This window comes from Herpailurus yagouaroundi, unplaced genomic scaffold (genome assembly GCF_014898765.1).
Source record: "Herpailurus yagouaroundi ecotype Mexico unplaced genomic scaffold, PumYag 214, whole genome shotgun sequence".
Classification (NCBI taxonomy): Eukaryota; Metazoa; Chordata; class Mammalia; order Carnivora; family Felidae; genus Herpailurus; species Herpailurus yagouaroundi.
The window spans coordinates 2,476,058-2,502,248 of record NW_024412445.1 but is presented as its reverse complement, the minus strand read 5'-3'; the positions used below and the strand labels follow the sequence as shown (position 1 = coordinate 2,502,248).

The 26,191-nt window shown below is 55.8% G+C and overlaps 1 protein-coding gene across 1 annotated transcript in view; it reads left to right on the top strand.

Annotated features, from left to right (window-relative positions):
* Positions 1-26,191, top strand: part of PKD1L1 (polycystin 1 like 1, transient receptor potential channel interacting) — a 116,219-nt gene that overhangs the window by 30,942 nt on the left and 59,086 nt on the right. The window contains 14 exon segments of the mRNA XM_040455029.1: positions 3,525-3,698; positions 5,614-5,733; positions 6,155-6,323; positions 7,074-7,313; positions 7,872-8,004; positions 10,099-10,305; positions 13,816-13,997; positions 16,310-16,531; positions 18,486-18,646; positions 19,882-20,214; positions 20,427-20,492; positions 22,020-22,196; positions 23,346-23,423; positions 25,537-25,679. Coding sequence (XP_040310963.1) covers positions 3,525-3,698; positions 5,614-5,733; positions 6,155-6,323; positions 7,074-7,313; positions 7,872-8,004; positions 10,099-10,305; positions 13,816-13,997; positions 16,310-16,531; positions 18,486-18,646; positions 19,882-20,214; positions 20,427-20,492; positions 22,020-22,196; positions 23,346-23,423; positions 25,537-25,679 — 2,405 coding nt within the window.

Below are 26,191 nucleotides of genomic sequence, written 5' to 3'. Positions count from 1 at the left end.
CATCCATGCATCGCCCAAGCGCCTCCTTCATCCCCAAAACCTGTTTCTCCCGCCCTCCTCCCTTCTGGTGACCATCAGTGTATTCTCTGTGGTTAAGAGTCTGTTTCTTGATTTGCCTCTCTCTTTTTCCCTTTGTTCATTCGTTTTGTTTCCTGAATTCTACATATAAGTGAAACCATATTTGTCTTTCTCTGACTGGCTTATTTGGCTTAGCATAATACTGTCTAGTTCTAGCCACATCATTTGCAAATGGCAAGATTTCATTTTGTTTTATGGCTGAATAATATCTCATTGTACATATGTACCACATCTGTTCATTCACCTGCCGATGGACACTTGGGCTGTTTCTGTAGTTTGGCTGTTGTGAAAATGCTGCAGTAAGCATAGGCGTGTGTGTATCCCTTTGGATTAGTATTCTTGTATTCTTTGGGTAAACACCTAGTAGTGCAAATGCTCCATCATAGTGTAGTTCTATTTATAATTTTTTGAGGAAGCTCCATACCGTTTTCCACAGTGGCTGCACCAGTTTGCATTCCCACCAACAGTGGAAGAGGCTTCCTATCAAGGACTTTTTTTTAATGTCAAGAGCCATGGGGCACCTGGCTGGCCCATTTGGTGGAGGATGTGACTCTTGATCATGGGGTCGTGAGTTCAAGCCTCATTTTGGGCTTAGAGCCTACTAAAAAAAAAAAAATGAAATAAAATCAAGAGTCATCCAACTTGTGAAACCCTTTTCAATATCTGTGGAGCAGATCTTATGATTTCTTTACTGCCTCTTTAGAGCTGTAAATATTAACCGACATCTTTCTGTTTTTTATTTTTTTTAACGTTTATTTATTTTTGACAGAGAGAGAGAGAGCATGAGCAGGGGAGGGGCAGAGAGAGAGAGAGAGAAGGAGACACAGAACCCAAAGCAGGGTCGCGGCTCGAGCTGTCAGCACAGAGCCTGACACACAAGCTGTGAGATCATGACCTGAGCCGAAGTCGGACGCTCAACCGACTGAGCCCCCCAGGTGCCGCTAACCAGCATCTTAATACTGAATCACCCTGGAATTCCTAGGAGGGAAAACCCACTGGATTTGGGGATACTGTTCTTCATGCTGCTGAATTCAGCTTCCCAACATTTTAGTTATGTTTCTTCCTCTGGTAATGACATGGGACTCGTCTGTAGTCACTAAGTTTTGTGTGGTTGTTTTGAATTTGGGGTATCGATGTTGTGTGGAGGTTTTCTTTATTCTTTTGTTGGTCTTGAAATGGTTTAAATAGCTTTGGAAATCATTACTCTGTTTTGGAGAATTTGCTGATAACTCTCTGAGACTGATACATACACACGCATATAGATGTTAATCGCCTCCATTTCTTCTATGCCACCTTCTATTTTATCCGTGGGAATTCATCTGTTTAGATGTTTTCTTCTTCTTCTATTTTTTTTTTATTTTATTTTTACGGGGGCGCCTGGGTGGCTCAGTCAGTTGAGCGTCCGACTTCAGCTCAGGTCAGGATCTCACAGTTTGTGAGTTCGAGCCCCGCGTCGGGCCCTGCGCTGACAGCCCAGAGCCTGGAGCCTGTTTCAGATTCTGTGTCTCCTTCTCTCTCTGCCCCTCCTCCACTTGTGCTCTGTCTCACTCTGTCTTTCAAAAATAAATGTAAAAATAAAAAAAATTTTTTAAAAATTAAAATTTATTTTTACGTAATCTCTACACCCAACATGGTGCCCAGACTCATGACCCTGAGATCAAGGGTCGCACGCTCCACTGACTGAGACGACCAGGTGCAGCCCCTGATCCCCCACAACCTTTTTTTTTTTTTTTAAGATTTTATTTTTGGGCTCCTGGGTGGCTCAGTCAGTTGAGCATCCAACTCTTGATTTCAGCTCAGGTTATGATCTCACCATTCATGGGATCCAGCCCCATGTTGGGCTCTGCGCTGACAGCATGGAGCCTGCTTGGGACTCTCTCTCTGTCTCTCTGTCTCTGCCCCTCCCTCCCCCTCAGGATAAATAAATCAACTTAAAAAAATAAATGAAAGAGTTTATTTTTACTGTTGAAGTTTTCTATTTCTGTTGCAGTTAGTTTTTTTAAGTTACATTTTCTTGGGAAAGCATCCACTGAACCCCTGTTGTCGTGTGTATTTGCACGAAGTGAGCCAAGCAGGCAGTAACGGCTCCTTACATGTCATCAGTGTTCGTGGGTGTCTCCTTCTGCTGCGTCTTGTTTCTGGGTTATGCTTTCTCCTCGTCCTTGACTGGGTCAGGCACAGTTTCATTGGTTTATTTATTTTTTTTATTTTTTTAAATTTTTTTTTCAACGTTTATTTATTTTTGGTACAGAGAGAGACAGAGCATGAACAGGGGAGGGGCAGAGAGAGAGAGGGAGACACAGAATCGGAAACAGGCTCCAGGCTCTGAGCCATCAGCCCAGAGCCCGACGCAGGGCTCGAACTCACGGACCGCGAGATCGTGACCTGGCTGAAGTCGGACGCTTAACCGACTGCGCCACCCAGGCGCCCCTCATTGGTTTATTTAAAGGACCAGTCTTTGAATTTCATTAATTACATTCCTCCCCTAAGTTTATTAATTTCTGCTTTTTTTTATAAATTTTTTTTTAGAAATTTTTTTTTTATTGTTTAATTTTGACAAAGAGAGCACAGGTTGGGGAGGGACAGAGAGAGAACAAGACAGAGGATCTGAAGCAGGCTCTGTGCTGACAGCAGGGAGCCCAAAGTGGGGCTCGAACCCACAAATGGGGAGATCATGATCTGATTTGAAGTCGGATGCTCCGCTGACTGAGTCACGCAAGTGCCCCCGGAAAGATTAAACAAATATATATTTATTTATTTAGAGAGACAGTGGGAGTCGGGGAGGGGCAGAGAGAGAGAGAGGGAGAATCCCAAGCAGGCTCCGAGCCGTCAGCACAGAGCCCGATGCAGGGCTCGAACTCATGAACGGTGAGATCATGACCTGAGCTGACAGCAAGAGTCGGATGCTCAACTGACCGAGCCACCCAGGGGCTCCCCGTCTTAACTTTTGTGGAGTGTTTTATGTGCTCAGTGGTCTCCCGCCTGCCAGCCAGCTCAGCGCCACCCCCCCCCCCCCCACTTCATTAGAGGGCAGTTGTGTGCCGCGTGTTCTTGTCTGTGCTTGTGATATTCACAACCACTGTATTGTTTTGCCTAGTGGTGGGGTGACCAGGGTCTGTCTCCATCCTTGTGAATATGTACCACAGCAGAACTCCCGGGGCCCAGGGCAAAATGCAAATGCAGAGCCCTTTGTTAATGAAAATTATTAAGACTTTCACTACAGCGGAGCACTAAAACCCACGCAGGGCCCTGTGGAGTGTCCCATGCCCACGACATGGCCCGCCTGCGGGGTGTCCCGTGCCCAGGACGTGGTCCCCCTGAAAGAGAAAGTCGCCTCTGCTGTGTCAGTTCCCAGTGTCATCACCGTCGCTGCCCTTCCATGCAGGTTTGATGTTGCACATGTTTTTAATGGTTCATCTAGTGGTCATTCTTCTTCCTTTTTCCAGAAGGAGTCTATATGCTCAAGGCAGTTATTCACAGTGAGTTCTGTGGAACTGAAAAGGAGCTCGGCCCCTATTATGTGGACATCGGCCCTGCGACCGTGTCCGTGTCCATGAACTCCAGCAGCATCCACAAGGACGGGCTTCTTGTCCTCACGGACTCCCGCACGGATCAGAAAGGTAAGAGCTGCACCCGGGGTCTGAACCTCCCGCCCTCCACTCTGGACGCAGCGAGCCTCTGTGCTGGCGTTGTACGGTGCAGGGCATAGCCATTCCCCATCCAGACACGCGCTCCTGCCTCACCGCGCCTCGCTCAGCAAGCACTGATTGCACAGTACTGTGCTCTGAGGGGCACGTCCAGAGTCCTTGTCTCAGGATTCACAGTCTAGTAAACACATGGAGGTCTGCGTCTGAAAAACAGGAGCCAGGACATGGAGCTGCGTCCCCAAGGGCACGGCCAGGGCCTGGGAGGTTTCGGGAGGGATTGTGTGCACCTGCAGGGTAAGCAGTCCACGATGGGCCTTGAGGAGTGGGTCTGCCGCGAGGTAACGGGTGCGGGGAGAGCATTTGGGGCTGACAACGTGGCAGTGAGTCCGCGCCCAGAGAGGAGGCCCGACGGGTGCTGCAGGTGGCTGAATGCTCACAGGGTGCCAGGCGCTCTTCTCCCTCTTCGCTCACATCAGGCCCACAGCCGCCGGCGGGGGCTCCCTTGGCGCTCAGTGTTGTAAGGGACCCGGCTTGGAGGCCGGTGGAGTGGGAGTGGAGGATCCCAGCCAGATATCAGCAACACGTGGGAAGAAGAGTCGTGGGCGAGTGTGGGCACCCGTCAGAGATACTCCCTCAGGGGATGGAATTAGGGGTTATGTTTCCCGGAAGCAGGGAAAAGGAAAGGCCAGCAAGGACGTGTCCGGATGACACTCATGGGATCTTACACACCGACCGCACCCTCTCTATACACTTAGCCCCGTGAGTGCCTCTCTGTCCAGGATGTCACAAAACACAGGGAGGAGGCATTTTAGTCTGTGCCCTTGGGGTCTGCACTGGGAGTTGGGATCGGGAGACCCGGCACAGATGGACCACCCAAGTAGTCTCGTGCAGATTCGTACGTCGTGGTTCCTCTTCCCGGCTGGTGACTGTGTCCTGGTCAGAACTGAGTTGTAGGTGTGGTCAGTGAGATGCTGTCACTCTTAGACATGAGATATTTATTTTTCAGAAATTCTAAAACACTGGGGCACCTGGGTGGCTCAGTCAGTTGAACGTCCGACTTCGGCTCTGGTCATGACCTCACGGTTCACGAGTTTGAGCCCCGTGTCGGGCTCGCTGCTGTCCGTGCAGAGCCTGGAGCCCGTTTCAGATTCTGTGTCTCCTCTCTCTCTGCCCCCACCCTGCTCACGCTCTGCCTCTCAAAAATAAACAGACGTTAAAAAAATATTCTAGAGCATTGATGAAGAACAAAATACCCACTGCACGTTACCGTTGTTATAAAAGAGGATTTTGTCTCCGTGAAGAGAAGAGCTGCACAGAACACCAGTCCCTGAGAACAAAGACCCGTCTCCTCTCCTCCTGTCCCAGCAGACCAGTGTGCCCAGACACGACGGTCCTGCTCTGGACCCTGACACCATGTGGGGTGCCTGCCCTCCCGCTACACGCACACACGCGTGTGTGCATATATGTGTACATGTGTGCACACGTATCATGTGTGTGCAGCCCTTTGCATTGCGTGTCCGAGGGGTTAAAAGCTTGCCCCCGCCTGACCCTGTTAGGAGCCCTTGTGAAGTAAGACACTCCTTGGTGCGCACCGGGGAGGCCCTTTAAAGACGAGGCCATCCAGCAAAGGAATTAACAGTTACTGCCACGCCAGGCAGTTCCTGGGGGAGAAGAGAAAACACAGGATTCCCGCGAAAAACATTCTGTGACGGGTTCACGTTCCGCAGGCTTGTCTGATTCCAAACCTCGGGCTTCAGAATTTTGAAATCCACTGGGATTCAGAGAGAGAGAGTAAAAAATGGAAACTGGGGACCATCTGTTGCTTGAGACAGAGGAGTGGATTTTTAAGATCGTCACCACGTTTTCTGTTTTGTGTTTTCCCGCGTAGGCACTGTTGTCACACATCGTTTTCCAACTGGGCCCTCGTGGAACGTGTCCTTCACTTCTCGGACACGAGTGGGCGGCGGCCAGGCGTGGAAACCCGTGACTGTTCGGTTCCAGATGCAGCGTATGTTCCCTTTCTGATTCGAGACTTGTCAGAGTCAGTCGGGATCACCGAGGGCCCTGGGCAATGCCAGTGTCTGCGATTAGCTCTGCTGAGATTTTCTTTTGCCCTTGAACTAGCTCTGTTTCCCTGTAGTTTGTTATAGGGCTTTCTAGAAACCACCCACCGCGAGGCTTCAGCCTGAAGGTACGGGGTGGGTTATGGTGCAGAATCCTCTGGGAGCCCCTGACCCCGTACCAGACGCTTTCCAGGAGACTTCACAGGGAATCGGCCCCGTCACTTTAGGACTTTGCTGGCCTTTGCACTGGGGCCGCCTGTATGTCAGCGGGCTCAGGATCCTGCCTTCCCGCCCGACCGTGTGGGAGGTGAGGAGGCTGGGGTCCCTGGATGGCCCGAAGCATCCGTACCTCCCTCACGTACACAGCCGTCTCTGTCTACACTAATGGAACCGTGTTTGCCACCGACACCGACATCACCTTTCTGGCTGTGACCAAGGAGACGGTCCCCCTGGAGTTCCTGTGGTATTTCGGAGAAGGCCCACCCGTGAGGACAACTTCCAGGAGCGTTAGGAAAAGACTCCGCATCCCCCAGTGGTCAGTCAATGGGCATCACGAGGGGTGGCTGCTGGCAGTGTGGCCGTAGCTCAGTGTACAGATCTCCCCGCCACGACCTCGAGCTACATTCACACTTAGTGCCGCTGGTGCGTCCGCAAATGGGACTTCAAACGTACATTTGTTTATTTTTTCATTTTTAAACTTTGATTTCTTTAAGTGTATTTATTTTGGGAGAGAGTGTGAGCGGGAGAGGGGCAGAGACAGAGAGAGAGAGCGAGAGCGAGAGAGAGAGAGAGAGAGAGAGAGAGAATTCTAAGCAGGCTCTGAGCTGTCAGCACAGAGCCCGATTCAGGGCTCAATCCCATGAGCTGTGAGATCATGACCTGAGCCGAAGTCAGAGGCTTGGACGCTGAACTGTCTGGGCCCCCAGGCGCCCCTCAAATGTGAATTTAAAGAAGAGGCTCCCTCCTTCCCGCTTGCACCAGGGGCATGTGTGGGGCTTTGGAACCAAACTTTCCTGGGTTCAGATCCCATCTCCCCCACCTGGGTAAATTCCCCCTCCAAGGAAGGGTCCCAGTGCTTGGCCCTCCCCCCTCCCACTCTGGAGGTGACTGACCTAATGACCGAGGGGTGGCCCCCCAGTAAGTGGGAAAGCCCTGTGGAGGACCGTGCCCACCCCCACCTTTCTCGGGCAGTGAGGCGGGGTTCTCTGCCCCTGACCTGTTCCTGTCTCCCCCTGCCCTACCTGCCCCCTCCTCGGTCCCCGCCCCCCCCCCCCCCCCCCCCCAGGTACAGCGTGACGGTGCAGGCTTCCAGCAGGCTGGGCAGGGTGGCCTCGGAGCCCCACCGCATCAGGGCACAGAGGAGAATCGTCGCCAATCGGCTCGCGTCCCCGTCCTCGGCTCTGCTCAACACCAGCGTGACCTTTGAGTGCAGACTCAACTTCGGCAGCGATGTCGCTTTCCTGTGGGACTTTGGGGACGGCGCCGTGGGCCCGGGGGGCAGCTCTGCCAGCCACAGCTACAGCAGGTGAGGTTCTCAGGCGCAGGCAGGGCTCTGCACGCGGCGGCCGGCACATAAGGGTCTCCTAACCGACCCCGCAGCGCATGCCGTCGGCAGATACTGAAGACTGACATGTAAACCCAGCTGCTCCCCGGGAGCTCCTGGTCTGGGGACGGCAGGAGGAAGATGGACGTTCTCAGCCCCAGGAGGCACGGAGAGGGCAGTTGGACGAGGGGTGGGGGCCCGACGCGGGTAGAAGGGGCTCGGAAGACTGCGAAGGGCCTCTCTGTCATCCTGAGGCGCTTGGGCTGTGTCCTTTCATTCGGTATTTATTGAGCACCCACTGTTTACCTGGCGTGAGGCATTCTGGAGATCCACGCACAGCTAGGCCTGCCTGGGGAGGTGGACGTGCCCACGGGAAGCCTCGTTCAAGGTTAGGAGTGGACGAGGTGCGGGCCACCCGGGTCTGGGTCTGAGCCTCCCGGCTCGGAGTCCTACACTCACTCCAATGGAGGGTGTCCCGGAGGAGGAGGGACAGACGGACGGGCTCAGTCTCTTCATTCCTGTGCGTTGTGGCCCTTCCAGGGAAGGGGAGTTTACCGTCCAGGTCCTCGCCTTCAACGATGTCAGCACCGCCTCCCTGAGAAAGCAACTTTTCGTCGTGCGTGAGCCCTGCCAGCCGCCCCCGGTGAAGAACATGGGGCCGGGGAAGGTGCAGGTAGGGCTGGGCCGGAACGACAGCACTTGGGGCAGTAAAGGGAGGCTCTGTGCAACTGGCCCTCCGTGCCGGACGTGAGGCGGCGCTTCTGAGGGCCTCTGAGCGCCCAGAGCCAGGCCCAGGGGTCCTCCTTCCGGGCTGATTGGGCCTTCATTCTCCCCTCTTCCTCTGGTGCTCAGAGCCGCTGGCTCTGAGAAGCTTTCCAGAAATTGCTGGTGCAAAGCACGGAAGTGTTGTCAGGAGAAGGGAATGTTCGGGTACACACGGTGTCAGCCAGCCCTTTCCTGAGCGCCTACTATGGGTTAGGAAAAGTAGGGCCACTTTTTATTCCTTTTGTTCCTTTGAGGCCTCTCGTGTGGAGCGGATTTCCCCTTTCAGGGCAGAAGTGTCCAGTGACACACGGAGTGAAAGCCTGGGACTCGGCTGCATTTGCCCGAATGTGTCCCGTGGTTTTCTGGCATCAGAGGCCGTTGATGGGCTGCTGACCAGGGTCTTGGGTTGGGGACCTCCTACCCCAGATGAGGCAGTGGGGATCAGGGGGTACACAGTCCCTCGGGCAAGGCCCGGGTGGTTCCTGGCCATGTGGGCCCTACGGGACAGTGACAGTCTCTTACAAGTGAGACCCATGCCCCCATGAGGCCAGCATGTGCCTACAAGGTCATCAATCTGCACGGGCAGTGGGCTCTCTGGGTCAGGGACATGGACAGAAGGTCAGGGGGGACCCCTAACATGGCCATTAGGAGCATGGGTCCCCCTGGAATCAGGGGAGAGGGGTCTGCGCTTAAATCCTGACTCTGCTCTTGGGTTGAGCCACCAAATGGGGGTTTTCCCTGGTTAAACAAGGTCGAGTTGACTCCACGCCATGTGGCTCAAACTGTGTATTGGCTGTGTGATCTGGGGTTCTCTTCTTTTTTTGTTTTCTAAGTAAGCTCTACACCCAGCGAGGGCTCGAACTCACAACCCTGAGATCAAGAGTGGCACATTCTACTGACTGAGCCAGCCAGGCACCTCCTGGGGTTGTTTTCCACAAAAAAGAGTACTCAAGTTTTTTTCATTTTTAAAATAAAACAACATTGGCGAGTCCGTTTTTTCTTCATAGTTTTTTTGTCTCAAACACATTTTCTAAGAGTGTAAAGAAAAACGGGAAATCATCTGAAATGCATCAGGAGAATGCCACTGTCACTGGACACAACGTCAAAAGTCACATTCCAATTTTAATAAATACCAGTTTCTTTCTTTTTAAATTTGTTTTAGAGAGAGACAGAGTGTACACACGTGGGGGAGGGGCAGAGAGGGAGAGAGGGAGAGAGAGAATCCCAAGCAGGCCCCTCACTGTCAGTGCAGAGCCTGACGCGGGGCTCGAACTCACGAGCTGTGAGATCATGACCTGGGCTAAGATGAGAAAACAGACGCTTAACCCACTGCGCCACCAGGTACCCTTAATATTTCTTGATTTTTAACGATACTGGGACGCCTGGGGGGCTCAGTGGTTAAGTGTCCGACTTCAGCTCAGGCCTTGGTCTCGCAGTTCGTGGGTTCGAGCCCCGTGCCCGGCTCTGTGCTGACAGCTTGGAGCTCGGAGCCTGGAGCCTGCTTCAGATTCTGTGCCTCCCTCTCTCTCTGTCCCTCCCCCACTCACACTCTGTCACTGTGTCTCTCTCAAAAATAAACATAAAAAAGTTTTAAACAATACTAACTTCCATGTATTTTACCCATGTGTTTCTTTTCTATGTGGATATCTTTTTGAAACTATATTTGACTGTTCAGAAGTTTAAATTTCTATGGAATCAGATCTATTCACCTTTTCCCTTTCATATTTTCCCATTAATCTTATGCTTAGAAGGATTTTTCCTCTCATGGGTATATAAGTATAAACATTCATGTATTCTATCTTGTTTTTGTATATTGACTCGTGATTTTGTCTGCAGGAAGAATGTGTATTTGTTTCAGTGTTTTGTATTCCAGCTGTAAGGGGCCCACCCTGTGATTATGCAAGAGGGTCACTGGTGCCCTATGTTGAGAGTAAGTTTTGATGCTTCTCTGTGGCGTCAGGCATAATGGACCTTTCGAGACTCTTTTCTCTTTAACCTGCAGGTATGGAGATCTCAGCCCGTGAACCTGGGTGTGACATTCGAGTCTGCGATCCTCTGTGACATCTCCCAAGGCCTCTCCTACACCTGGACCTTCTGGAACTCCGAGGGGGCACAGGTGCCCCTGCCCGCTGCTGTCAGCACTCACGGGCAGACCCTCACCGTCCCCGGCTACTTCCTGCAGCCCGGGAACTACACTGCACTTGCCAAGGTGGGTGACCGGCCAGCGTGCTTTCCACCAGCCTCCGAACAGGACCCCGGCCCCTGTTACCCCAGCCTGCTCTGTCCAAGAAAAAGAGGGCCACAACAGGTGTGGCTGGGATCTCGAGAAGTGCTTGATTCCTTTAACACATTTTATGTCCAAATGGGGACAGAGTAATCGTGAAAATCTCCTTGTTTAGCAAAAGCTTCCTGTGCACCTGCTTTGACCATGTCACCGAGGTAGTCCCAGGATGTTAAAGGTGTATTTGTGTCATCAAGGGGCCCGCTGCCTGGGAAGGGAGGGGATGTTAGAGAGCAGGGCCACCAGGGCACCCTGGTGACCAGGCTGGTGCTGACATTTGCTGCGTTTGGCTGGAAAAATGGTGACAGTAGGTCATGGTCTCTTCTAGGAGAGTTGGCTTCATGGGGCACAGGACGTGGGAGGCAGCAGCCAGGGCCAAGACCCTGAAGGAGACTAGGGCTCGCGAGGGGGCACAGGCTGGCAGGGCGAGTGGGGAATAGACCTGGTGAGGGGTCTGGGGTCTGCCTGGCAGGTGTAAAGGCTGGACTGGAGACCACTGGTGCCGCCCCAGCTCCATAGGGAGGGGGCTTTGTTCCTTCATCTGGGACATGAGGGCCTGTCCTATGCATAGGGACCAGCGTGGGTCCCTCAGGTCCCTGGGGACACCAGCACACACACTGGGAGCAGTGACATGTGCTTGCGTGTCTCAGCAGCATTGCACCACAATCAGGGTTTCCACATGCTTCCTTGCCACATCTGTGCTCGTCCCACAGTGCCCTGGACCCCTCCCCAAGGGCCGGGTGATGGCCACAGTAGCACCGTTGCAGACGAAGGCCACAGGAAAGGTCAGAGGCAGCAGAGTAGGAACCACACTTTACTTCAGAAGTATTAATTAGGGAAGAGTTGGGAGTAGACTGAAGGATGGGACTTCACTACTGAATACTCTCTGGAACGTTCCATCACTCTGGAGTGCTCTAATGGTGAACTCAGAGGCAACAGGAGGCTGAAATGGCACAGTGGCCATGGGCAGAAAGGCAGAACAGGTGACTGCAGGTGGGTTTACGGCCAGTCACCTACCCTCGTGATTACTCGCACAAGTGAAATGGAAAACGCAAAGGTCAAGACCGAGTGCATGGAGTACAGTGAGACTGCTCCCCATTTCCCTCAGGAGAGCAGAGTGTCCATTTGGGACACTTTCTGAGCAGTGAGGACAGGAGCAGGAGGGAGGAGCCCCAGCAGGCAGCCCTTGTGTTTTGGGAATGGAACAGGTGAAGGAGCCTGAAAACGAGACAAGGTTTGGTATGTCTATAATAAGCATCATAAGGATCTGTTAATTTTTAAATAGTGGAAATGTTTTATTAGTAATACTCCCTGTTTTTAAATATTTATTTTTGAGAGAGAGAGAGAGGCAGGGCACAAGTAGGGGAGGGCAGAGAGAGAGGGAGACACAAAATCCAAAGCAGGCTCCAGGCTCTGAGCTGTCAGCACAGAGCCTGATATGGGGCTTAATCCCATGAGCTGTGAGATCATGACCTGAGCCAAAGTGGGATCCTTAACTGACTGAGCCACCCAGGTGCCCCAGTTATTATTTTATTTTTTTAATGTTTTAATGTTTGTTTATTTTTGAGAGACAGAGCACAAGCAGGGGAGGGGGCAGAGAGAGAGAGGGAGACACAGAATCTGAAACAGGCTGCAGGCTCTGAGCTGTCAGCACAGAGCCCGACGCGGGGCTCGAACTCATGAACTGAACCATGAGATCATGACCTGAGCCAAAGTCAACTCAACTGACTGAGGCACCCAAGGCACACCCATTATATTCTTGAAATCACTTGTTCCTGAAATGGTCTATATTTTTTCTTGGTTTAACATAGCTTAAAATCTTTACTGTCCGTCATCACATTGACAAGACCAAGCAGGCGTTCCTGTTCTGTGACCAGTCTTGGGGGTCTCCTTATCACTGAGGTTCTTGGGCAGATTTCAGCTGGACAGACGTGGCCCAGCGCAGACCCAGTGCGGTCATGGTGTGGACCGTGTGACCAGCCTAACCACCCCGTGTTCCAGCTGGGCACGAATGGGGTGGAGGACAGTTCCCAAGACAGGCGGTCTGGCCCCCTGCCCGGAGGCCTGGCACGGATGCCCATCTCCCTGTGGTGTGGCTCCGAACCCTGCAGATTACAAGTACCATTGTCATGGTTAGAAACAGTCATTCATGCAGAGGCTGGTTCATACTGTGTAAGGTCACGAGTCAGTGCTCTGTGACCTGGCAAAAAGAGAAGTGGACAGGGCCGTGTGGCCATGGGTTTCCTCTCCATCCTGCAGCTCTGAGCTAGCGCGTGCCGTTGGATGAGGTGCACAGAGATGGGCATCGAAATGATTGATGAGGCCCAGTGCTGGTAGCTTCATGCATCCAGCGCTTGAAGGTCCCTTTTCCCCGAGATCCGGACGGTGGGGTCACAGGTGCCCTCACCTGCCCACGTGGGAAGGGTCAAGGTTGCAGTCCACGCCTCGGAGCTCAATGGCTCCGCTGGTTGACACACTCCCTCATCAGCTGTGTCGTTGGTGTTGAGTGGGCTACGGATGTGTCTTTGTCCGAGTCGTGGCGACCTGACTTGAGAAGATGCTTTTGCTGAGATCCGAGCTCATGTCATCACTTCGCCTTCGGGGGCCACTCCCTCAGATGTCCAGACCTCCTGCCGTCACTGTCCTGACGGGTTCCCCCACCCTGCACGTCCCCGTCTCTGGACGTTCCTGTTGGCTTCTTGGGCGGGAGGAGCTGGGCAGGCAGATTGGAGTGTAATCAGAGACGGTGGATCGCCCTCAGGCCCGCTCTCGGGAGAACCGCTAGCAGGGACCATGGGTACGTTTTTGGAGAAAGTCACGGAGGACCCAGCCAGGACCCGTGAAAAGAGCAGCGGGTGTTAGGCTCTATTTGGTTTTAAAGTTGCATCAAACTTCTAAGAGAACCCTTGCAAATGCCTTCTTCATAAACTGTTCCATATTCCTGAGTTGAAGAGTATTTGTCTCAAAGTTCATTTACTTGCTTCAAGAGCATCGATCACATGGGGGTAGAACTGTAGTTTGAAGGAAGTCGCCAGTGCCGTCCAAGACCACGGACAGACGGACAGACTCCCTGTCTGTGGAGTAGGTTTGGCATCTGGACTGAGTGGACGGGGCCATGTTACTGACGGTGTTGCTCTGTCCCCAGACCTAGGAGTCCCAGCTCCGTGTGCCCTCCAGATGTGGTGAGCGAATGCCCCCATCCTCACCGGCTTCAGCCACTCTGCTTCCACCGGGCACATAGTAGGCTGTTTGCCTGGCGAAGGTGACTGGCTGGGGTTGGAAATAACGGACCCTCTCGGTGCAGCGCTCGGAGCCGCTGTTGGAGCCAACGGCACATTTAGATGCCCCAGTTTCCTTCCAGAGTCAGAGGAGCATCCACCCCGGAGGGTGTCCTGCCCGGTCCCCCGGGTGATGCCCCCTTGTTGGCGGTGTTCCCAGGTTCAGGTGGAAGGCAGCGTCGTGCACAGCAGCTACCGTGTGAGGGTGGAGGTGCGAGCCCGGGCCCCCGTGAGCGTCATCTCCGAGGGCACGCACCTGTTCATCTCCAGAGCCCCCTCGTTCATCGTCGTCCTCAGGGGATCCCAGTCCCATGACCCAGACAGTCCTGGGGCCGTTCTCAGGTGAGCCGGGGGGCTGTGTGACCATCTGGGCTGGGCACAGCCACCCCCCCTCCCCCCACCCATCGCCTTCTCCAAACCCAGGCCCAGAAACGTTGGGAGAGGTGGCCGTAAATCCTGCCTCGTCATTCAAACAACTTAAATGCCTCCACTCTTGTTAGTTGAACTGACGTTTCACTCGGGATCGTAACGTAAGGGATTTGGGGAAGGCGTGGAGCTAAACACGTGAGCAGCTTTGTAAGTTGGTGTTTTGGAAAATGGAAGTTGAAATACTGCCTCAATCCGTTCCGGCTGCTATAACAAACCATCCCGGCCTGCATCATCCATAAACCACACGTTTCCTTCTGTCTCCTCTGGGCGCTGGAAGGCCAGGACCAGGGTGCCAACTGGCTCCGTGCCCAGGGGGGGACCTGCTTCCTCATTCAGAGCTGGTGCCCTCACTGTGTCCTCCCAGGGTTGAAGGGGTCCAGGGCTCCCTGGGGACCATGTTATAGGAGCGCCAGTCTTTTCGTGGGCCCCCCCTCCCCCCCGCTTCGTGATCTAATCCTCTCCTGAGGCCCCGCTCACACCTCACACAAACAGTCCATCCTTAGCAAATAAGTTATTTCGTTACTAAAGTTCTTGCTTTGGTGTTAGGGGAGCTTGATCTCGGAGTCTCGCGCATCCCTTAATGTTAGAGGCCCTGGCTCAGGCCTGGTGCCCTTGACCGTCCACACACCTTCCCTGGTGGCCTCACCCAGTTTCCTGATGTGGACACCGTCTGCATCCTGCTCCCCCCGAGCTGCACCCTCCATGGACACCGTCCGTGCAGCCCCCACCCAGACCACCGTTGGACTCCCGGCTGGCTGTGTCCTTGCCCGTCGGGCCCTCTGCGGCCTTCCCGTCTGCCGATGGAAGGCCCTTCCTGTTATCGAGGCTGAAGCCTTCAGCGGCCGCGACTGCTCTTCTCCCCCTTCGTGGCCGGTCTGTCAGGAAGACTCGCTGGCCCCGTCTGCCGTGAGGGCCGCGTCTGGCTTCCTCCCACGGGGCATCCTCACCGGTGCCTGGCTGTCCCCTGCCCACCGTCAGGCCCTGCTTCTTGGAACAGCTGGACGCAGCTCGCAAAGCCCTGCCCCAAAGTCTGCAGCACTGCCCGAGTGCTCCCTGTGCCCCAGGCCTATGGCCACCTGTCCCCCGAGTCCTCTTCCTGCTCCGTGCTCCCCCGCCGCCCTCAGCACCAGGGCGGTGGGGGTGCCTCCCGCATCTTCCCTCAGCTGACTCCTGGACCGTCCCCACCCCACTTCCTTCCGTCTGCGCTCAGCACATTCCCGGGGGGCTTCTGAGGGCCCCATCTGAAGCAACGACGGTCCCATCCCGACTCTGTGCCTTGTCCCCGTGACATCGGATATCCGCTCACCGGCTGTCACTGTCAGCAGTCTGTTCCCTCTGGAACGGTCCCTCCAGAAGGGCAGGGCTGCGGTTTGGCATATCCCCTGTGCCTGGCGCCCAGCAGGGCCTCAGTGAGTGTTCATGAATAACCAGCGTAGACATTTGCTGCGTCCAAGTGTGGGCTTTGGCGGAGGCCAGAGGCGGCCCCTCAACTTGCTGGTGATGTGTACGCACTCTGGACAAAGCACACAGCTGGCTGCGTACCTCCTGCACCGTGGCCTCAGGAGACAGCGGGGTCTTGGTCACGCTGTGCCCTCCCGACAGCCCCACGTGGCACCCAGAAGCAAGGGCTCAGTGTGTGTGTTTGCTGAGACGGGCTGAGTCTCCCCCTGGGAACGGGGATTGTTCCCGCCGAGCCCCAGGGAGGGTCGCTCCCACAAGGGCCTGAGCTGGACAGGCTCTGGATACAGGGAGGGTTAGGACAGGTGTCCGGGTCCAGCTTACCTGCAGCCAAGAGAGGGAAGTGACCTTGAAGGGATGAGCAGGAGTGCAGATTTGGGGGTGCTACGGGGGGGGTCCCTGAGGCTGCAGGGCCGGCACCTCCCTGGGGGCGCTGCTTGTCTCCATGTGTCCCTGCACCCCCCCCCCCCCGCCCCGGGCAGGACCTGCCCCAGGCAGGGGTTGGGGCTGTCTTCCTGACTGTCGCAAGTACAGAGGACTGAGCGTGCCTGGTGCTCATGTCCTGGCCCAGGAAGCCGGGTGGGTACCTGGCGGTACTGCTCCCGCTTTGGACACCCCACCCTCCCTGCCTCAGAGCGTAAGCGCAACCTCACAGCTCCCTGCCCAGCTGCTCCCCTGGGGCCCCGGGAAAGCCCACTGAGTGACCCCGGGGTGGTCACCTGACAGGCCAGAGGAGGTGCGTTCAGCCCCGCGGTGGCGTCCCGCAGGTATCACTGGAAGTGCACCGCGGCCAGCGCCCCTGGGTACCCCTGCTTCTCCGCCTCCTCCCCACGCATCCTGGACGCCGGGGCTCCCACCCTTTCCTTTCCTGCGGACTCTCTGAGTGACAGCTATGACCAGTTTCTCGTGACACTGATGGTGTCCAGCGGTGGCCGGAACTCTTCAGAGGCACAGGTGTTCCTGTCCCCTCGCCCCAACTCGGCACTCAGGTGTGTCCTGTCCTGTGCTCCCTGCACTGCAGATCCAATGGGTGCACCCTTCCATGCTCTGCCCTATGGGTGTGGGAGCCACTACATGCGGGAGCCGGGCCCACAGGAGAAAGGGGCTGACCAGGGAGGGCTGGGGGAATCCGCGGTCCTCTGGCCCCAGGGCAGAGCCTTTTGGGCACATGCTGGCACCTGGGGGCTCCAAGCGGGAGGGCTCCTGTGTCTGGGGCCTGAGGCCAAGCCTGGAAGGGGCTAAGGCATCTCAGGGCCTCTGCCCAGGGCCTTCCAGGCGTCCCCGAGCTGGGCCAGATGGCAGCGTGGAGGTGGTGCAGGTGGAAGGAGCAGAGAAATACTATGACCACAAAGGCCAGACTAGCACCTGAGTGAGGGCCCCACTCAGCGCCGGCTTCAGACTTCCCCTGGGGAGCTAGGTCCCAAGGAGCGGGCTGGGGGCAAGCGGGACGTCTGCAAGGACTCAGGCGAGCAGGACCGCTTCCGTACATGGACCCTGCAACGGGTCTAGGCAGTTGCCATCGTCATGTTGAAAACACGTGTAGTTAGAAGTGTGGGTAGCTGGTTCTGGAAAGCTTCCTGGAGGAGGAAGCAAATTGGCCGTGCCTGGCAGGACCAATGCAAAGGAGAGGACATGAGCTGTGGTACCAAGGTCAGGCAGACGACTGTGATGGAGCCCCACCGCCCCCCAGGGGTTTGAAACAAGTCTCAGCAGAGTGGACACTTCTCCAAGGTCCATACAGACCCAGACTGCCTGCATCGGTTTTGAGTCATGATGTGTGTTAAAGGTGAAGGAATGGGGGTGCCCTGCTGGCTCAGTCAGTGGAGCATGTGACTCTTGATCTCTGGGTCGTGAGTTCAAGCCCCACACTGGGTGTGGAGCCTACTTAAAAAAAATTTTTTTTTAACTGAAGGAATGCCAGTACAGGGCTACAAGCCTTGGGCCATCATTTAAATAATAATACTAATAAGTTAGGCCCTTTTAAAAAAAATACAATGTACCATATGATTCTGCTACTCATAAGATAAAGAATTTATTTGAAGATACTCACCATGTTCTAAAGGTGGATGTCTATCAGTCCTGTCAGGCATTATCTGGGCCCCTGTGGACCCTGTCTCTGCGAGGTCTGGGGCCAGACAGGCCTCCCGCGTCTGGCCCGTCCCTACCCAACAGGCACATGCACGTGGTGCATGGAGAGAGACGTGACCACTTACACGCAGACACACATGCGTGCACACATAGGGACAGTCCGGCCTGAGGCCCCTTGAGGAGCCTGCGTGGCCCCGTGTGCTGTGCTCCCTCCACCCGGACCTCCTGTGCTGGGGGGGGCCGCGGTCTGACACGGGGGGAACACCTGCACCGCACACATGCTCGGGGAGGTTGGGGAGGGGTCTCTCTACCTTGGCCTGCCGAGGCCCCCGAGTCCCGCAGGACAGAAACCCGTCGAATCAGGCCCGCGGCGGCAAACCCTGACCACCCATACCGCCTAAGGAACTGCGTTCCTCAGGGCATGTGTTGGCAAGTGCTGGTCAGCAAAGGAGCCTGGGGAAGGAATTCGGGGGGCCGCAGGGCTGCAGGCCTGAGAGATTGTGTGGGGCCCAGCAGACTGCAGGGAGCAAGGCTAAGGGCATGGATGCAGTGTCCCCTGGAGGACCCGAGGCCGTGTGAGAATGCAGAATGTCCTCGGCCACTGGGGGCGGAGCGCCATCCTGGCTCTGTCCCGAGCTGTGTAACCTGGAGGGATCGCACACCCTCTCAGTGAGCTCAATGTGTTTGCCTCCTGAGATCTGGCCCGCATGGGTGGAGCTGGGTGAGGGCTCGGCCACCCCAGAGGTGCTCAGTCACGTTGGCCGTGACACAGACACCCTCTTAACGTGGCTGAACGAGACCACAGAAGCACCCAGTCCTTTCCCTAAAACCTCCAACCCGGTCTGCACGTCACAGATTCGTCCACATCTCCTGGGTCAACTTTAGAGACGTCTTTGTTAACTGGAACGAGGAACTTTGTCTTCAGGCTGAGTGCGAAGTCTGTGGCCAAGTGTCCGGGCTGTCCTACTCCTGGGACCTCTTCCTGGTCAACGCAACAGAAGGGACTAGTGTGGAAGGTGAGGTCGCTGCCCCTTCGTGTGTTAAGCAGGGCAGGACGCGGGGATTCACAGATTGCTAATGGCGTGCAGACTGCCTCCTCTGGGCCGGCATCCCTGGTCCTGCCTGTCACTGACCGTGTCCCCCAGCCCGTCTCCTTTATGCCCTTGGGGATGCCTCGCCCCCGTCCTTGCCAGGTCCCGCCATCCTTGGGGCCAGGTCTCGGCCTAGCTCTGCTCCCCGTGCCCAGAGGGGCTTCTCCAAGACCTGGCTCTCTTGGGTGGGGAAGGTGGGTCCGGGCGCTGCGAGGATGGTGGTGAGGGTACGTGGGATCCCGGGAGAACACGCCCACTCTGGGGTGGGCGGTGGCCTGTGGGTGCCGTGGCCGCTGGGTTTGAACCACGAGGGACATGGGTTCCCACCGGTGGTGTCTGTGATCAGAGAGATGGTGGCGAATGGCAAACAGAAGGGCTTTTATTTCTGAGCTGCGTGTGGCTGTTCCTATGACAGAAGCTTGTGCCAAGCCCTCAGAAACCCACACTTAACTTCTTTTGGATCCGTTTGGTGGGACCACACGCAGCTTCCCTACACGGAGCTCGGAGCCCGGCTGCCCTCACAGCTGGAGGGACACGGAGACTCGGGCAACATGCACTTCTTCACAGCGGAGCTGTTCCCACACCCCGAGATAGTTGAGCGTTTCTGAGGCAAAGCCCGTGGGGAACGTACTAGAGGAACCTGGGGCACAGACCCCGGTAGTTGATCTTGCAACAGAGCCAGGGATTATCCCTTGTCTTTGTTGTCACAGAATCTTGCTGTGTCACGGCAGCACTTAAAAGCTGGCCACCGTGACACATCGTCTTTTACGTCTTCAGAAATTTTTCTTTGTTTGGCGTTCGTCCTTTCTTGTAAATTATCCTAGCACTTGTTAGAACTGTGACCCGAGACGCTGACAGGTGAGCGAGGGTCGGGAGAGAGTCCACGTGGCCGCATTGTCTCGAACATGCGTGGACGACCCGTGCCAGGCGGGGCCCCGAGGGGGACACGTGGACAAATTGGTGGCCTGCTTCCATGCGTCTGCTTCTCAGGGGCCGGACTGCCTGCCTCCGGTGAAAACCAGGCTCCGCGAATTTTCTCATACATGTCCTTTTCAGATTTGCATCGGGTCTGTTACAGCAGCACGTGATGTAATCTGTAAACCTTGAACCGCATAGCTTTTCTGCTCCAGATTTCTGACACTGTCCTGTGTTTGTTCAAGTTCCCTTTTGTAGGACGGTGGGGCTGCTGGGCTCTGCCGGGCTGGGGGCCGTTTCCAGGCCACCAGAGTCCAGTCCACCATCCACGGAGCCGAGCTGGCCGGAGTGCCACACAACGGGAGCGCCGTTCTCACAGGAGCCGCCACAGACCCAGGGCCAGCCCGGCCTTTCAGCTGCGGGGAAACCCTCCTCAGGGCCCACGGTCAGCCGACACTGGGTTCCCACCACGGGTGACGCTGCGGCCCTGGGAGTGACTCCCCAGGACCAGGGCTCTCGAGGACCCAGCTCCCCTGGAGGAAGTTCGCCCTCCCAGGGACTGTCCCCTTCCCCCTCTGGTAAGTGCCACAGTCCCCTCATATTCGGGGCCGGGCCCAGACTCCACTGTCTCCTCCACTGTGGTGGTGACGCGGTAACACCCGCAAGGACAGGATGTAGACTCTAGAAACACACTGGGGCGGCCCACATGCTGCGTCAGGAGGGTGGGTATTAATTTCAGGAGAGTCTTATGGCTTTAAATGACACGTTATGGTTTTCTCCTCTCGTGTAGATTTTGAAGCCTATTACGGCAATATCCAAGAAGCAGAGCTGTCCAGAGGGAGACAGCCCGCTGACTGTGAGTCCGTGCTTCTCCCTCTTTCTGGGGCTCCTTGGGTCCCTGTGTCCCCTCCTCGGGTCCCTGTGTCCCCTCGGGTCTAACCTCTGAAATTGAGAATTGCCCCCTGCCCCATGGCATCACGACCACCAAGAGCTCCCAGAGACAAAGAAGGAAAAAGCCCCGATTCCTCTGCATGGCACCGTCTCCCCCAAATCCGTATTTCCAGCTCACCTACTTCTCTTCGGGCTCCCTGCGCTTCCAAAAGCCCCAGGCCCATGGGGGGTACTGCCCCCGTCCCACACCTCAGTCCCCAGAGCGTCATCTGCCAAAAGCACCTCCCTTTGCGCCTTCCCCACTTGTCATCTTGGAGCGCTTCCTCCTTTCCGGTCAGCCTCTGTTCCCTTCCTCCGGGACGGTCCCACCTTCTTACCTTGTATCACCCCCGCTCCCGTGACGGCCCAGCAGACTCCTCACTGCGCCTGAAGCAGGTGCGCGAGGTGCTCGCAGCTGTCTCCTTGTGTGTCCTGCTCTAGTCTAGCTCTTCAGGGGAGCTTCCCTGGCAAGTGCAAACCCATGTGCCAGATGATCACAGCGCCTGGCACACCGGCACACAGTGAGTATGTTCTCAGATGGAGAGATGCACGGTCACTGGAGGATTGGTCGTCTGTGGGCAGGATGGCCAGACAGTCATTGGAGGACGTGTCTGTGGGCAGGACGGCCGGACGGTCAGGGGATGACGTGTCTGTGGGCAGGACGGCCAGACGGTCAGGGGATGACGTGTCTGCGCAGGACAGCCAGATGGTCAGCGGACGACGTGTCTGTGTCCCACCACCCCAGGCACCTGGACCACGCAGGAGCCCTTGCTCTTTCTCTGCCTCCGTCCCTGCCGCCTGCCCTCATTCACCATGTGACACAGCTGGAGACCTCTCAGGGCCATAGCATAGCCCCCCCTCCCCCCACCAGTCCTCAGTGTCTTCCCGCCACATGCTGGGCCTCCCACCAGAGTGCCCTGGCACTTTCTGCCTCATTTCCCTGCCTTTCCCTTTGTCACCCCCTCCAGCCACATCTCCAACCTTCCGGGAGTGTTTACTTGGTCCCTGTCTGTGCCTTGCCCACCCGGGCCCTCCCGGACCATGGCCCAGCAGCTCTAAGACAGCCCCTCCTCGGAGGGGCCCCTCTCGTTCCTCTGACTCCTCTCTCCCTCTCCTCCCTCCCAGGCTCTGCATTGTCTTGTTGCCTCAGGGCCTTACAGTACTGAGGGGGGCAGGGGAGCAAGGGGGCAGGGTCCTCCTGCGCCCTGACCTACCCGGGCAGCTCCAGGAGGCAGGGCCCCTGTCACTCTGGTTAGCGGCTCTGCCCCAGTCCAGCACCCGGCCTGGTGCGCAGAGGGTCTGCTGAACGCGAGAGGCGGGTGGAAGGGACGGAACGTGCCATCGCAGCACGAACCCACGTCATTCAGGAGGACGCACAGCAGAACGAGTACTGATGAAGGCTGTCAGACTGTCATTACGGCCTGTCCCTTACCGTGTCGGCTTGTCTTCCCAGGGTCCAACCCCAGCCTCCCAGGATCAGATCCGAGTTCCAGTGCCGACAGGGGCCGTGGTGACGGGGACAACCTGCTGGGCCCCTTGCCCCCCACAGCTGCTGCTGGGCCCCCTCTCATGGTTGACTGGCCCAAGTCCCCAGTGGGCCGCACACTCTTCCACAGATACACCGCCTCCGGTACGGCGCGTGTCTACACAAATGGGAATTGGCAGCTGGTCCAGAAGGGTTTGCTCGCCAGCCCCTTTCTTCTGCCACATTTCCTTTCCACACAGAAGTACTTGGCGTCATTGAGCCTTTTCTCCTTGTATGTGTCCCTCTGGGGACGGCAGACGGGGCCCCATTTACGGGCAGACTTGGCCTCTGTAGCCCCAGGAGCCCTGTCTGCACATGAAACAGCCTGTGCCAGGCCGAGGCCGCGACCTCCACAGGGAGGACGATCACCCCACGGAGTGGGCGTGGTGGCCCCGCTCTGTGACGCACTGGCTCCACTCGGTGCTGGCTTGAGGCCTCTTGTGGGGAAGCCTGGGGCCACGTCTACCTCACTGCCGTCACATGCCTCCTCCCCTCTCCCCCCGCCCCCCGCCATGGTTCCCTGTGGAGACCACCAGCCTGTATTTTGGGTCCCTCCTGCCTTCAGAGTCAGCCCCTGCCCCCCAGGGAAGGGACCCAGTCCCCAGGGGACAGCGGTCACACCCAGGTTTCAGAAATGGTTTACAGGGTTCCTGCAAGATATAAAAATCGCTTTGAAGTATCTTCTTTTTAAATTATTTATTTATTTATTTATTTATTTATTTATTTATTTATTTATTTAGGAGAGACGGGACAGGGGAGGGACAGAGAGAGAGTGCAGGGGAGGGGCAGAGAGAGGAGGGCAGCAGAGACACAGGACTCCATCTCACAAACTGAGAACGAATGACCTGAGTGGAAATCAGGAGTCGGACACTTAACCGACAGAGCCCCCCAGGCTCCCCTGCTTTGAAATTTCTTCATCACCCCTCACGGACAGACTGAATGTGCAAACTAGCTGGCTTGGAGACTGGACCTAATGCTACCGGTGCAGAGTGAGCTCTCACCAGCGTCGTCTCTCCCTCGGAGCCTAGTGTGACCCTGGGCCCACCCCCAGCACCCCCACTCAGGGTCACTTTTGTTGGGCAGGGGACGCTGGAGGAGAGATTTCAGCTCCGTAAAGAGGGCGGGTGACGAGCATCTGGGGGCATTGCAGGGAGGAGCCTGCTGCACCCCTGCCTATGGAGGTGCAGGGTGTCTGCCCGCTCCCCTGCCTTCAGAGCTTTCCCGCGATGGCTTCCGTGTGCCCCTTCTCCGCAGGTATCACGGGACAGACTGTGACAATCAAGCCATTCACACTGAGCCCTGGGAAGACCTACGTCCTGCAAGCCTCTGTGGGTATGTTACGCTGTCAGCTGGACCCGGTTGGGGGGATGATGAGGGGTTTCATTACATTCATGTTTTTTCTGGAAATTTCAGCCACTTCAGAGTCTCCCGAGCTCTTGTCCCGGGTGTCCTGACCCTCCCTCCATCCCCACAGTCACTCACTGCTCATTGTTGCCTCCTTGTGTGTTTCTGATCCTTAAGGGATCAGTTGGGTGTTTAGGTCACAGTAAAGGCTGAGGTGTTTGCCTTAAACACACACACACACACACACACACACACACAGAAAACTACATATCTATTTATTTTATTTTGCCCAAGACAAGTGCATTAGCTGCTTCTTTCCCTGCAAATTGGTCGATAACTCCTCCACATATTTAAAACCCAACGAGGTAGCATTTCTGTTGTTCTGTGGACACCGTTTGTTGAATACATGACATGTTTACCCCGCGTCCTGTTCCGTGTCCCTTCTGGCCTTCCCGTGACTCAACCTGACATCTGACTTTGGGGTCATTTTTGGACATTCTGCCCCATTTCTAGAGAGTTGTTGTGGGGTTTTTTTGAAATTTATTTATTTTGAGAGAGAGAGCACGTGCAAATGGGGGAGGAGCAGAGGGAGAGGGGGAGAGAGGATCCCAAGCAGGGCCAGCATTGTCAGCATAGAGCCCAATGTGGGGCTCGAACTCATAAGCTGTAAATTCACGACCTGTGAGATCCCAACCTGAGCGGAGATCAAGAGTCCGACGCTCAACCGACTGAGCCTCCCAGGCGCCCCCTAGAGGTCTTTAGTTCCATAGAAGAAGCACAGAGGTTCTGACGGTTTACACATAGGGATGGGTTTGGGTCGGTACCCACACTTTTGGGCTCGTGGACACCCTGGTGCGTTTCCAGTGTTGTATTCTGCATTGGCTTCCTTTCTCCTGGGCGTGTAGCACGAGGCTGACTTCCCTGTGAGACCCCTTGGTAGGGCCGGCAGGGTCCCTGGGCTTCATTCTTGTTCCCCCTGTCTCTGTTGACATCGTTGCAAAGGTCATCCTGCCCCTTCCATGGGTGTTCAGAGACTAAACCCCAGGTGCCTGTGTTTGGTACAAGAGAAGCATTTCCCTGTGTTTTCCCAAATACCACAGAGCCAACCATTGGCTAGCCCTTCCTCCCTTTGCTGCTGACATTTGTCCAAATGACGAGCCTTAGGGCCATTTTCACAGGTGGGTCACACTCCTTCTGGGGGGAAGAGACTCGGCCTCTGTGCAAGAGGCCCAGCTCGTCCCGGCTCACCTCGCTGTGCCGCCCCGGCAGCCACGCTGGCCCCTGGGCTCCCGCCCACACCAGGCCGGGCCGTGGCCCCCAGCTGACTTCCATGGTCCACATGACCCTGGAGCGGGATGGTAAACGAGGTTATCTCCAGTGCAGCACCTGCTGTTAGGATGATGGTTTATACATCTCATTCTTAGATGTTGCACCTCAAGAAAAAGACATCAGAAGTGGAAAAACAAAACAAAATCGCGTCATGGGAACAAACATGGAACGATTAATGACTAATCATCAGTCATGGTAGCAAATGGGAAATAAAATGTTTGATGCTTGGGGAACCATGCTTGTGCATATTGGACTATGTGTGTTTCCCTGGGGAGTTTGAACTCTGTATTTACATATGAATGCAGTTGACAGAAGCCATAAAAAATGGCATTGGTGCTAAATTCAAGTGAGCCACACGTAACTGTTTGTGGATGAGACTTTGAGAGGACCCAGGTTGGGGGGGGGGTGGCAAGTCTGCGGTGAGGGGGAGCCCTGTGTCATTTAGTGTCTGTGCTCAAGACTTTGATTTCCATCTGCATGATCTGCGTGTGCCTCCCAACCCCCGGGCCTGGGTGTGGCTGCCTGCACATTGAGTGCCTGTGGACGTGTCACATGACAGGTGCCGCATGCAGGGTCCCCCCCCTCCCGCACACGTCGCAATCACCCGCCACTGGGTCCCCCCACTCGGGCTCTGACCCAATCCGAATCTCTAGCAAGTTCCCAGGCGACGCCGATGCCACTGTCTGGGGATCGCACGGTGGCAGCCACACAGTGTCCCACTGGGACCGTGCGTTCGTGCAACTGTAGTTCTCTGTCACGCTCTCCTCCACAGCCTCCAAGCACGGCTTCCTGGGGCGAGCTCAGCTTTACGTGACGCTCAGGCCAGCTCCGTGGGCCGTGACCTGTCAAGTGCAGCCACATCGTGGCCTCGAGGCACACACCGTCTTCAGCATCTTCTGCATGTCAGGGAGACCGGTACGCGCGGCTGCCCCGAGTGTGTCCCAGAGGCAGAGGCGGCTCTCCAGGGAGATGCTGTGGGACGTTAACCCTGGGGTCTGGGGGCAGGAGTGCCGTGGCTGTGCCCTCCACCCGCTCAGGGAGACACCACCCGTTCCTTCCCCCACCCTGCCCCTTCCCTCAGAACCCACCGCCTGTGTCCCTGGAGGGTCGGATCCTGGCCTCCCTTGGGGCCCAGGCAAATGTCCTGGGTTGTTTTTTTTAGTTAAGTTTTTATATCAGTTCCAGTATGGTCAACATGCAGAGTTAGTTTCAGGTGTACCATATATTGATTCAACATTTTTTTTTAAGTTTATTTATTTTGGGAGAGAGAGAGAATAAGTGGAGGAGGGGCAGAAAGAGAGGGAGAGAGAATCCCAAGCAGGCTCTGCACTGTCAGCACAGAGCCCGATGCAGGGCTCCAACCCATGAACCGTGAGATCACGACCTGAGCCGAAATCAAGAGTTAGATGCTTAACCGACTGAACCAC